Source organism: Crassostrea angulata, chromosome 8 (assembly GCF_025612915.1).
Source record: "Crassostrea angulata isolate pt1a10 chromosome 8, ASM2561291v2, whole genome shotgun sequence".
In the NCBI taxonomy this organism is placed as follows: Eukaryota; Metazoa; Mollusca; class Bivalvia; order Ostreida; family Ostreidae; genus Magallana; species Magallana angulata.
In genome coordinates, this window is record NC_069118.1 from 48,585,899 (window position 1) to 48,599,147 (window position 13,249).

A 13,249-nucleotide genomic window follows, 5' to 3' on the forward strand; every position below is an offset into this window, starting at 1 on the left:
GACCTTTCCCGTCAAGAAAACCTGATTTTATGAGAAATAGCAAAACAGCGCGATGAATTACGTAATCTTGTTTAGAAGAAAAAAAATTATTTTCCCTACACTGCGTTTGTTTGCCGGAAAAATAGTAACGACATTTCGCGCTTCTAGTTTTTCTCGGCAAAGGCGATTTCCTGTGTGAGGTCTCCACCGGTCGACAGTTCAGAATGTTGAAACTTCACAGGCTAAACGCGTTGAGGAAAACAAAATTACAACTTTTACAGGTTCTTCATTGTTTTCCGGTTGGATTTTGCTATTTGATTTTATTTAATGCATTCAGTTGATTATACTTTAACTTACGCTTATCTTTTCAGCATCTCACTGCTAATCAAGAAAACCCATCACTAAATTACAGGTACTATGTCAAGCATTTGTTGACTATATCAAAACTGATGGGTGTCAAGACTCAAAGAAAAACTTTTTTTGATTGTTTCTGAATTTTTCTCCTTAATGATCTTACTGGCATTTACTTTTATATGATTTTTTTTCTATTTGGACAGCACTGCCCCAGATGATAAAGATTTTCTACACAGAAGCATTCTGCGCACAGACCATTTTCAGGCCAGCCTTCCCAGGCTCCCAGTTCCAGAGTTGGAGGATACCTTAAAGAAATACCTGGAGAGTCAGCGACAAATCCTGACAGATGCTGAATATGACCAAACAGTCGACATTGTGAACAAATTTAAGGCCACAGATGGTCCAGGTACAATTGTCTGCTAACTAAAGAAAACAAGCAAAAATCTGATGAAGTAGAGCATGTACCTGTTTTTAATTTGAAAGTTGTACATGAATACTCAAGGCCAAAATGAGTGCATTCAGTTACATCATTTTATCAATGGTACTCGGCGAGAACTGGGACGCCAGTATCTAAATTATGTTTTTGTATTAATAATACTGAGTTTGTGTAGCTTTCTCATGAAAAAAAAGTTTGATTATCAGATTATTGTTATTAATGTTCATGAAAATAAAAAAAAATGCTGTCTCCCCGAGTACATCAAACATAATAACATAAAATCATTAATGCTTGCCCTATATATAGAATGTACAAAAATTATAATTCATGTCTGAGAGGTCATAAAATTAAAAAAAAAATTATTTTCAATACATTTATGGCCGTTTCTAATATGAAAACGGTGTGACCGTTGGACCGAGCGCAGATTTAACACAGTGCAGTTTGATTTTTGTAGAATAGAATTTATTTGAAACGCACACAGTAGGATCCGCCTGATTGCCTACTCAAATCATTAGCCCAAGTTTTACTAAACGTCGCGTGCTCAGTCTACATTGTGACGTCATATTTCAGACGTAAACGTTCAAGTTTTGTCTTCGGAAATAGCCAAAGAGAGTAACGTTATTCCGACCTATTTTTTATTTCTTCTTTCATTGTTTATCAATTTAATTCATATGAATGCCGCTGTAATAAAATTAAATACTTTATTCGGTATCTAAAAGATCAGTTCCTTGACTTTAATGTTTTTATTTTCCATCTGATAATTTGATAAGACATACATAGAACATGTCGTGTTTCTTGATTAAAGCACTATTGAAAATTATCTTGTTTCCTTTTTAATTTCTTTTAATTCGAATTACCTTCTATTGAAACACTGGAACTTATTTAATCGAGTTTAGGGGCAACAAACATCGATAAGTAGTGATCAATCAATGATCGAACTAACTTTTTAAAAACAAAATGGCTGCCAAGATGGCGGCGCCCAGGGCTGGAAGAAATTTTTTTTGGCCTTAGTACCCCTGATTCAACTTTCATTTTTCACTGATTTTCTTATATATACGTGTTACCATTAATCCTCGCTTCGCGAGGCGGGCTTCGCCCGCCTCTCGTTGCGCTTGGTATTAAAAACACTTTTGCAGTGTTTTATAAACAAAGTTTTCTTTTCTTTTTAAGATACTGAATAACCATTAGTTTGTTCTTTTTCCTCCACTAACAGATCTTCAGAAGAGATTGGTTGCAAAAGATAAACAAAACAAACACACAAGTTACGTGACAAGTAAGTATCAGAAGTGAGACATATTATCAAAGTTATCTCCCTTCTAATTGTGTGCTGCAAAAATGCAGAAACAATTCATAAATTCTTTCTACAAGCTTAATTTAATTTACAGTAATTCAGAATACAATTCCTTGGTTATACTTTGTGAAAAAATATATATATATTCCAGGTTTGTTTTGTGTGTGGCCAGATGTTACTTATATCTCTTTATATCAAACAAACATTCCTATTTTACATCGCAACCAAATGAATCAAATTGAATCAAAAACTAATACATGTTCGTCTTCAAGACATGTTTTCTATCTTTGTCTTTTAGAACCATGGTTTGACATGTATCTAAAGTCTCGGCTGCCAATAGTCCTGAATTACAATCCCTTCATCTCTTTCCAAGATGACCCCCGTCCAGAATACCAGAACCAGGTATCAAATTAAGACACCTGTCCATGTGAATTAAGCTCTCTATAAATATATATATCTATCAGTGAAAAAATCTTTTGGCTGTTTGTGTGCAAATAGAAACTCCTTTTATAATTATAATGGAAGGTTTGCCATTTAGATATGAACAAACTTATCTGGAAAATTTAAAAATATCTTCTTTTACATTTTCTCCTCTTTATGACTTAACAGTCTGAAGGAAGATGTTGCAGGTTTTGTGTACAGAAATATTGTATTTTACAATACAATACAATTTTCTATTTTTAGTTTTCTGGTTACTGTTGAATAATTTAAATTCTTTGGGGTCAATTTTCGTGGTTTTTGGGTTCTTTGCTTATTCGTGGGGATGTAATTTTGTGGATTTTCAGCTTCAGTAAGAAAACTTACTCTTTCAAAATTCGTTTTCGTTGAGGATGTAAATTCGTGGGAGAGGGCTATACCCCTGAATACCACGAAAATTGAGCCACCAAGAATTCTTATGATTCCACAGTACTTGAAGATGTCAAAAGAAAATTGACATATTTAACGATAGATAAATATAGATAGTTGGGTTTTTTGTTATAAGTTGATGTATGTTATACAGTGCATGTGCATACAGGTCTCAATAATGTCTCAGTGATATTATATAGAATTAAATATAATATAAGGCCAAAAAAAATTAATGATTTGTTTCTCAGGCACCGCCGCATCAGTAAAATTGTCGCCGCATCAAACTTTTTTATCGTTATTTTTCCGGATTTTTCATATCTTATCATTATCGGTTTTCTATATTATGGAATCAATGTAAACAAACGCTCAGAATAAACGCTTGTCTCTGTCACTCAGTGTCAGTGAAAACGTTATTTTATCTGACACATCTACCCAGTGACAAACCTATGGGGCTTCCTGAGCTAAACACAAGTTTATGTAAATATAAGTACTCGCTTTGTGGTCGGTAACTTCGCCAGAATTTCCTCAGAAAGTGAGGTAAAAGTTGCCCTGTATTCTGATTTCAGGGTAACTAGAATTACCGAAATACCCGTGATTTACCGAAATGCCCTTCAAAAACACCAAAATGCCTCATTTGAGCACAAATATTTAACATCATAGTTTAAATCTAAGTGTTTAAATGTATTTCCCAAATTTTCAGTTTGATAATGTAATTATTTTGACATAAATAGCGATTTTTAACGTGTAGACATTGGGTTAAGAACGTTAACTCTTGCATGAATTGCTTTCCACTCGAATAGAGGTGTGAAATTTTATTCCTAAGAATTGAAAATAACAGTTTATCAGCTTTTATTTTGTAATATCATATAATAACTATCAAAAATCCATATAGAGTGGAAGCAACTATAAAAAGAGCAACTATTTTAAAGACGTAATTCCTATCAGAATTGCTCCTTTCTCTTGCACACGTATATAACACAAGTTCAAGTATTATAATAAATATATACATTTATTCCAAAAATAAACTTTATTTACAATAACTATCTATATAAAATACTAGACATACACTCTTTATGGCGTAATAATGGACATTTTGGTGTTTTTGAAGGGTATTTCGGTGTTTTCACCAGGTATTTCGGTAAATCGTGGGTATTTCGGTAATTCTATGTACCGCTGATTTCACGATCGTGAAAGTTAACCAGTAATGCAATAAAATGATAATTATCAAATTCAAAAGACATTTTCATAGCCTTAGTTAACCCCTTTTGTGATTAATAACTAGCGACTGTCTTATTTTTAGAGGTTAGGCTATAAATAAGGTTGATGCAACCACATAGGTCCCTAGCTACTGTGCACTGAAAATTACAACCGATGTTTATAACTTTAGATGCTGATATTATAATTGGTTGGTAACTTGTGATTATAGTTAACAACTTTGCCAAGTTAATGCTAAAATAATCATAAAACCGTTTGTCTACAGTTGTCTTTAAAGTTAAACAGATCCAACTATATGACGGTTGTAATTGGGTCAAAGGGTTGGACTAATACCTCCAAAATACACTGAAACACATAGACTGGTTTTATTTGTCATTTAGCCAACACAATTTCGAAACATTTCATCTACAAAATGTATGAATACACCTAATAAATTAAATTTAAAAAATTGGATAAGATTTTAATTTTTTAGGAGTTATTTTTATATTTAATTGACTTGCTTCTAATCCAATTTAAATTAAGGTTGAATCTGTGTATACAAATATTATCTTTAGTATTATGCCATTGTCAAAGAATGGAAGTCCACCTAATTTCTCAAACTTCTCCCTATCTTTCTGTGAGGGAAAATTTCAGAAGTGAAGTCTCCATAAACTAAATCTGCCCATGTTGGTCCCTGTTAACACTACCACTGAAATTTCTGTTATCTTCAGAAATTGAAGCCTCTGTGATATTGCCTAGTAGCAGGAACAAAGGACAATTCTATTGTTTGAAATTTTTTTGATGACTTATTTACTTTTCCTTGATTTCTGTACTCAAGGCAATGAAGATTAATAAGAATGCTTTATTTGATAAATTTTTATATGGCAAATTCAGATAGTGAAATGCCATTAGAAGTCCCCTATTTCAGTTCAGACTTGTGTAATTACTGTGGAGGGGAAAGATGGGCTGCAAAATGAAGCAGGGGCACACACCATTTGCCATTGTTTGTTCATCTGCAAAAACTTAACCTTTGAAAAGGAAACAGAGACAGTTTAAACTAAAAAGAACAAATTAAAAGAAATATTTAAACTTAGCCAATGTATCAGCTTGATGAATAAATCATAAAATATGGGTTACCGTCACTGTAAATTTTGTCCTTTACAAAAAAAAAAAAAAAAAAAAAAACCTGCCTGCCTCATCAAAATTTCAAAATTTTGGCCCGAGAAACTAATGATTAATTTTTTTTGGCCTAAAAAGAAAGTTGTATTTTGTTGTTGATTACAGCTGATTCGTTCAACAAACATGATCGTATCGTCTCTGAAGTTCATGAAGACCCTCCGTGCCAACATTCTAGAACCTGATATCTTTCATCTCAATCCGGGAAAATCCGACAACATGAGATTCAGAAAAGTCATGAGGTAAACAGATACATGTATGTCCATCTTTTTTTGTTACAAAGGATACATGACTGAATGTGTAACAAGTAGGGATTTTTTCAAAAGAAAAACATAACCTTAGTAACATCTGTGCACTGCATATGGTTAAAGTAATCTTCACTGAAAGTTTCTATTCAGAAAGCAAGTGACCTTTTGAGCATTATCATGATTATTATTGTACACATGCTTGGAATAAATGCAGGAATAATAAAACTACATTATGCATGCATTGTTCAATTGTTCAAACACTGAATCTTGACATATTTTATTGAAAATTTAATCAAACTTTTTTTTCTTTGATTTAATTTTCTAATATCTGATTGAATAATGTTGAAAAATCAATTTGTTTTATTAAAGTAGCTTTGTTTATATAAAAAAATATCCATGGCTGAAGCAGGAGAAGTTAAATGCATCATGTAAAATGCACAAGTCAGCCGATGCTAGTCATACATAAGATAATTGATTCTTTTTTCTGACAGAATGATTCCCTCCTCCATTGCTTTCTATGGAGCCTACTTGTATAAGGCTTTCCCCTTGGACATGAGTCAGTACAAAAACCTCTTTAATTCAACGCGTATTCCAAGGTAAGTAATACATGTACTCAGCATAGGTAATATACATGGAGAATTTTTCTGGACATTGTATGTTTCTGTGAATGGTACATTACCACATTTTAGAGTAATTTAAAATATGCATATTTATACAATGTCATGTTTGTTTACATTAAGTGAATGCTGTAGTGTTCATAGTTTTTGAGTGAATTCAGATCACACTTTGTATAATATTATACTCTGTGTTTGTTTTGTCAAACTGCAAACATTTGTGAATAAGTGAATTCAAAATCTAGACCAATCTTCCTATCCCTTGAGTAAAATAGTAAAATAAATTAGCACACTCCTATCCAATCTTCTGCATGTTTATCCATTGAATTCATTTTAAACTTATACATGTACCCATGTTTATGTATTCTTGAATCAGCTTACAAAAAGTAGGTTGGAAAGCAGTAGAAGTAGATTGTAATTATTATTAGTACCATATGTTTCACAGCAACAAATTCCTGGTACAGCAACATGGACTTTATATTATTGATATTATTATATATGTTAGGAGCATAGGTTTGATAAAAAATAAAAAGTATTACTACAGTCATTGATGTCCTGTTTCGGTGTTTATATCTGCACAGACCAGGCAAGGATGAACTGGTGGTGGACAAAGATGCCAAACATCTCCTTGTCATGAGGAATGGAAACTTCTACGTGTTCGATGTCTTGGACTCCAAAGGTTATTTGTTTCAAAATTTCTTCTCCAAAAAAAATTTCCTGTCATTTTTACTAATTTTTCAAATGGTTGTAGTTGTTGTATTGATAATGTGCAAAAAAATTGGTGATTTTTGTACATGAATTAATTTTATATAATAATGTATTATATATTTTTAAATAAAGTCAAATTTTGGTATACTGTATACAGGGTTTTTTCCCCTGTGTTATTTTTGCCCTTCTTCACTTGCAAACGGTTTCACCCCGTCTTGAATTCACCCAGATATATAGTTGTGCTGAAAGAGTAATAATTTGAGACATTGAAAATTGCTCAGTTTTTAATTTGCCTGCTGATAACAAGGGCAAAAAGGCAAATATAAAATGGGGGTGAATATATTACATATATGTAGCCAGATTTGCTGCATTGTCACAAGCCACAAAAGTCTCATGTTTTTGTCCATTCTACTGCAAAACAAAAATGAAAGTATAATGGACACAAAACATGTGGCTTGCTACAATGGATCGACCTTGACTTTTGTAGGGAACATTCTGGAGCCGGAGGTCATCATGTCCTGTGTCCACCAGGTCATGAAGGACTCCAGTCCCCCGGCCCCTCACCCTGTGGGGGTATTCACCGCAGAGAACCGAGACACATGGGCCACCTACAGAGACAAGCTTATCGGTCTGGGTAAGGTTCACTGTAGAACAAAGTATAGTTCCATGTTATAATGATCCTTGATAAACAAAATGATAAACATGACTAGTATACATGTACTGATACTTCATTATAGTAAAGAATACTTTCATATCTTTTATATACATGAAGCTTTACATTTCATAATTTTTATGTACATGTGCATTGTCTCTCATACCATACTGTAGATTCCTAATTAAGCGTGAGAAAATAATTTTCACGTAGAATCGTGAGAAGCAATCCTCACAGATGTTAAAATCTCGCTATTTTTTTTTAGACAGTATTCAACAATAGGAAATTATAAAAAAAGTTTCATGATTGCGATTTGATACAAAACAGTGGACTCATGGAAATAAGTACCCGCGTAAAAAAAGGAATTTACAGTATATACATGTTCAGTGCAAAGAATTGTAATTTGGGTTTTGATTAATATTGTATAATTCATAGCTATTCCCATTTTATTTTCTTCAAATCAGTTACAGTGTTACAAAGCAAATTAAGAATAAGGAGGAACATTGGTTTCTTCAATAGTTCTTGAATGAAATGAATTTATATTTACATTATCCTCATATTGTGCTGACAGGGAATGAGGAGACACTCAAGCTGATAGACTCTGCAGTGTTCACCCTCTGTCTGGAGGACGATCAGCCGACCGATCCTAATGATGTCACCAGGAAGTTCCTCCACGGAGAGGCAGGAAGAATGTAAGGCGGATTTCTTTATTTATTTATATATCTATTCAAGGGTATTATAGAGATTTTAATAATATACATAAATTATATGAGAGAAAGAGAGAGAGAGAGAGAGAGAGAGAGAGAGAGAGGGGGGGGACATAGAGAAAATTTGGAGAGGGAAGAAAGAAACTTCATATGAATAGATTCTTCTGCATGGTAGCAGTAAGCAGGCTACATGTATGTCAAATTGTATATTTGTACTTGCTAAGGTTTGAAATAACAGTCTGTCCAACTGCCAAAAAGGACTTAATTTTCAGTTGGGCTGGTACATAATTACAAATTATTTAAGAAATAAAACTAAAGATTTTTTGATTGATGTATGATGTATCAGAAAAGAAACTTACTGGAAAATGTAATTAGTGGGCGAATGATATCATTTGAATATGAAAAACTTTGATTGATATGGTTGAGAGTTAATGGTCAGAGGTTTTGGAACTCAGATTAAAAGTACAGCAGTAATTTATTTCTTTCCCAATAAATCTGGATATTGAAGCTTAGGGAGTCAGTGGTGTCAATATGTCTTTATAACACATTTTTGATTTAATTTTATGAAATTTAATTGATTTATCAGAATGGCATCAAGGCATTCTATAGTAGAAACCACTTGCATTTTGCTTACATATAAAGCCAATCAAAATCTTTATTATCAATCTTCATTAGGAAAATATTGAAAAACAGCATAGACCATCAAACCTTTTTAGGTGTCTGTGACATGATCACAAAGTCTCACTGGGTAATATTTCTTGCTATTTTTCAGATGGTTTGACAAAAGCTTATCCCTGATCCTGACAGGAAGTGGCAACGCCTGCGTTAACTTTGAGCATGCTTGGGGTGACGGTGTAGCAGTGTTGCGTTACTTTAACGAGGTTTTTGCCAACTCCATAGACAAATCCGTAGTTCATCCATCCACTGATGTACCAGCCAATGCAGGAAATGTCAGGAAACTGGGTCAGTTATCCACACAAATAATTCTGTACATGTATTTGAAATGTGACAGATCCTGATCATCTAAAGTATGTGTTTTTCCTCCCAGCCAAATATGTCAAATAAATTATTGAATAAATCAGAGAAACATCTGCATATATAATGACCAATTCTTCTGTTTTAAAACTATGAAAATTTTGTTGCATAGATGAATAAATATTGGGAATTAATTCTCGACTTTGTACATGTCTTTACAAGAGCATGGAAATGGGTTTGAATTGAAGTACCCTCTCAGTAAATTTTTAAAAACTTTATATCAGGCCGATCATTATCTCCAAATTGAGGTATGGTTTAACAAACATATCAATGAATTGCATCATATACATTTTAGAACATGTTATGTGTGTTTAGAATTCAAACTGGACCAAGAGATGAAGGATAATGTAGAACAGTCAGTGAAGAAGTTCAATGCGACCATGCAGAGTTTGGATGTGGACCACTTAGAGTACCAGAAGTACACCAAATCTTACGTCAAGAAGAGTGGGATGGGCCCAGACTCGCTGATGCAACTAGCTATCCAGGTAACTACATTTTATACATTTAGAGGTGAAAAAACTCAAAATTTTTCAAATACTTGAGTTATATGTAATACATGTACAGATTTGATTTCCAGGAAAGATGTACATTTTAATAAATATTTAAGGGTGTCCAAGCAATAAATATATTGACAGATATCTTACTTTGATGAACACTTAAATTCCTAAATCAGCTCAACAATGAAATCCACTAAAATTGGGTTTTTAAATGAATTATGATGAAATGACAGAACTATTTGAATATAGTGTATAAACACATAAATGTAGAGATCTATCATAAAGGTTCTAAATTTGCATTTGGCAATTCCATGTAAATTTATTTTTTAACAAGTTAATTTACATCTCTTCCTGAAACAGATGGCGTACTACAGACAATATAAAGGAACTGTGGCCACCTACGAGTCCTGTAGCACCTCCGCCTTTAAACATGGAAGGACGGAAACAATCCGCCCCGCAACTGCGGAAACCAAGCGGGCGTGCATGCTGTTTGTGGATGATCATCCGATCCCATCCACGGAGGAGCTGAAGAACGCCATGCTGGCATGCTCCAAGAAGCATGGCACCCTCACCAGGAATGCTGCAATGGGTATTGATTCTATCAATCACTGCTGTCCATTTAAAACTTGAAATACTTATTTTTGTTTAATTTTATACATGTACTTTCTGTTCTTGGTCCGTCATAATGTCTAATTGTTGCTCTGTCAAGTCCATGCAAACATTTTTTTCGATGTTTGAATTTTACATGAGAGGTCAAAGGTTATGATTTCAAATTTGAGGTCAGATTTATTAAACTGTTACTATTTGGTGTGGCTTTGTACTAAGTCTTTAATGAAAACCATTTGAAAATATGTTAAGGATTCTATGTACCGTACACTAACATGTCATACATGTACAGATTTTTGTCATTAACACAGGTAAGGGGTTTGACAGACACCTGTTCGGTCTGAAGACCCTGGTGGAGGAGGAGGGTGGGCGGGTCCCCGAGCTGTTCACTGACCCCGCCTACCAGAAATTGAACCACATCATCCTGTCTACCTCCACGGTGTCTAGTCCTGCCATTCTGATTGGAGGATTCGCCCCAGTGACTCCCGACGGGTTTGGAGTGGGTGAGTTTTCCCATCATTCCATGTCCACTATTTTTATTTACGGTAATCAACAGAACAGAAGAGCAATTCAATGTGAGTCAACATAGAATAAAAAATAGTAAAGGTCTAAGGGAAATGGATAAAGGGAGGATGAAAGGTACTGGTAAATTAGAAACATAAGGAGAGGGGGTTGAATAAGAGAATTTTAACAGCTAATAAATTAAAGAGACTCAGTTATGATCAAAAATATTATTGTTTAGATGTACCAGGTATTTATCCTGTGTTTGATAAAAATCCCTTATTAATATCTGTTGTTGATGTTTATCTTACAAATCATCAATATGAAAATTTTGTTCATGTCCTAATGAAAAGCTCTGATCTTGTTAAATATTAACCCAACTCCACTCACTCCCAACTAACAAAAAATTCCAGACCAGAACAGATTGTACCGGTATCTATTTATATGTTATATCACAATGTAAATACATGCGCAGTGATTAAGCTGTATTTTTAGCAAGAATTATTATTAAGTAAGATTGTTTATACCCAAGTAAGCTAAATTCTCCCCCTCTTCATTTTGACAGGTTACTCTATAGAAGACAGCAGAATAGGATTCAACGTGACCAGCTACCCTCCTGCGAGGAACGCGCCAGGATTCATCGAGTGTGTCACAAAGTCGTTAGATGACATGTATGAAGTTCTAGAAGGGCGAAATCCCAGGAAACCATAGTGATCAAATCAGGGACATAGATAGTCACTCGTTATCGTCATACATGAATTAATTTACCTTACTTTATTTATGTGATTGTTTTAATGTGATATATATTGAAGTGATTGTTCTCTTCTTTGTCTGCAAATTATTTACTGTCAGACTTAATTGAATTTTTTCTCAGATTTCCTTTAAAAGAACTGGAAAAAATGATCTTAAGTCTCTAATTGCTTTGGTTTGACTTTATACGAGATTTGAAGATGGGTCCATTCTGACCAAAACATGTGATTCATAAAAATGTTGAACAATGAGTAAATGAATAAATGTATTTACATGTAGCAAATGAAAGACTTTACATGTATTCCAATGTTATATTGTGGTAATATGATCAAGTTCTATATATATATTCATCTAAACAGAATTGTGCATGAGTATTATGGAATTCAAGATGTATTTTACACAGTTTAAAAGTAATACTGTTATTCTTTGATGAGATGCAATGTTTAGCATATAAAATGTGCACAACAGAAATTGTGAATTTACAGTCAAGAGAAAATGTTCAGTTGTGATTTTTTTTCCCCAACTTGAAATATTTTGTCTGAGAATAAAAATGTGATAATTAGTAAAGAAAAACAAATGTGTGCATGTACATACTTCATAAGTGCCCATTAAACATCAAAGACTGTTGCATTTACTATGCCTGTGCAATTGTAACAAGATTGCCTTCATTACCCTTCAATCTGTGATTAAAAAGGCCCTTATATAGATTCCAATACTGTGATTTATGTGATTAAACATATTTTCTTTTTACAACATTTTCTTTGAGATTCTTATTTTCATGGGAACACAAGGATTCAATTCAGGTCAAATGATCTATGGCTCTGAAGTTTGTACCCTTATCAATCAATTTTTGTCAACCTGTTCACGAGCAGGGATGACCACACAGTTGTGCTGACTCAAAAGTACTGATGGTAAGTGAGATGAATTTCTAAATTTAAGTTTACCAGTATACAAAATAGAAATGCACAGGGTTAAGGCCAAATAAAAAGTCAAGGTCAGAAGAAAAAAAAGTTGAATACATGTATTAATAAAAAATCTTGAGCAAAGTCTTTAAACTCACTTTCTTTCAAAATAAGGACCAGTGAGGTCAAGGACATGCGAAAGGTAAAAAAAATAAATGTTACTGTTCAATTGCTCACAACCATGCATATACATGTATCTACTAGTATCACAAGGCTAAACAAATTAAAGTTAAATAGAAATTCTTCTATGGCGTCTATGAAACTGATTTTAATTCAAAATATGAGGAATAATAACATCAAGGTATGGTAATAAGAAAGGTCAAGGTCAGAAAATAATGATCCAGTTAAACTGGTTGCATCTATCTATAAGTATGTATTTGTGTATATTGGAACTTGATGAAAAATCTTGCACTCTATCCTTGAACTAAGCAAAAAGTGTGACAGATAAAAGAAAATAAAACAGACAAGACAAATATAACAAGTCCTTGCCATGTATGTAAGGCAGAGATATCCAGTTTCATTTCTTTTCTTTCATGCCCTTCATTTTCGTTTGTATGACTCCACGAGCATTTAGCAGTGGAGAGGCAAAAAAAGTGGAGGAGCAGAAGAAAAAGTGGAAGGCAAGACAAAAATTGGAGGGGCCAATAGCCACCTGTATGGATCTTTAGTGCTGAAGGCACCTCTTTCTAGTTT

General features: G+C 33.5%; 1 protein-coding gene across 1 annotated transcript; it reads left to right on the forward strand.

Moving 5' to 3' along the window:
* The first annotated feature begins 8 nt into the window (after window positions 1-8).
* LOC128159551 (carnitine O-palmitoyltransferase 2, mitochondrial-like) lies at window positions 9-12,349 on the forward strand. Its single transcript, XM_052822664.1, has 15 exons — window positions 9-260; window positions 351-391; window positions 537-739; window positions 1,983-2,042; window positions 2,359-2,462; window positions 5,385-5,518; window positions 6,016-6,120; window positions 6,720-6,817; window positions 7,334-7,480; window positions 8,070-8,190; window positions 8,978-9,168; window positions 9,556-9,725; window positions 10,098-10,326; window positions 10,655-10,846; window positions 11,410-12,349. The coding sequence occupies exons 1-15, from the start codon at window positions 204-206 to the stop codon at window positions 11,553-11,555; spliced, it is 1,998 nt and encodes a 665-aa protein (XP_052678624.1). The 5' UTR covers window positions 9-203; the 3' UTR covers window positions 11,556-12,349.
* The last annotated feature ends 900 nt before the right edge of the window (window positions 12,350-13,249 follow it).

Coding starts and splice junctions, on each gene's coding strand:
- LOC128159551 (XM_052822664.1), top strand. CDS start 204: ATGTTGAAACTTCACAGGCTAAACGCGTTGAGGAAAACAAAATTACAA. Junction 6,121..6,719: donor AATTCAACGCGTATTCCAAG/GTAAGTAATACA, acceptor ATATCTGCACAG/ACCAGGCAAGGATGAACTGG. Junction 8,191..8,977: donor CACGGAGAGGCAGGAAGAAT/GTAAGGCGGATT, acceptor GCTATTTTTCAG/ATGGTTTGACAAAAGCTTAT.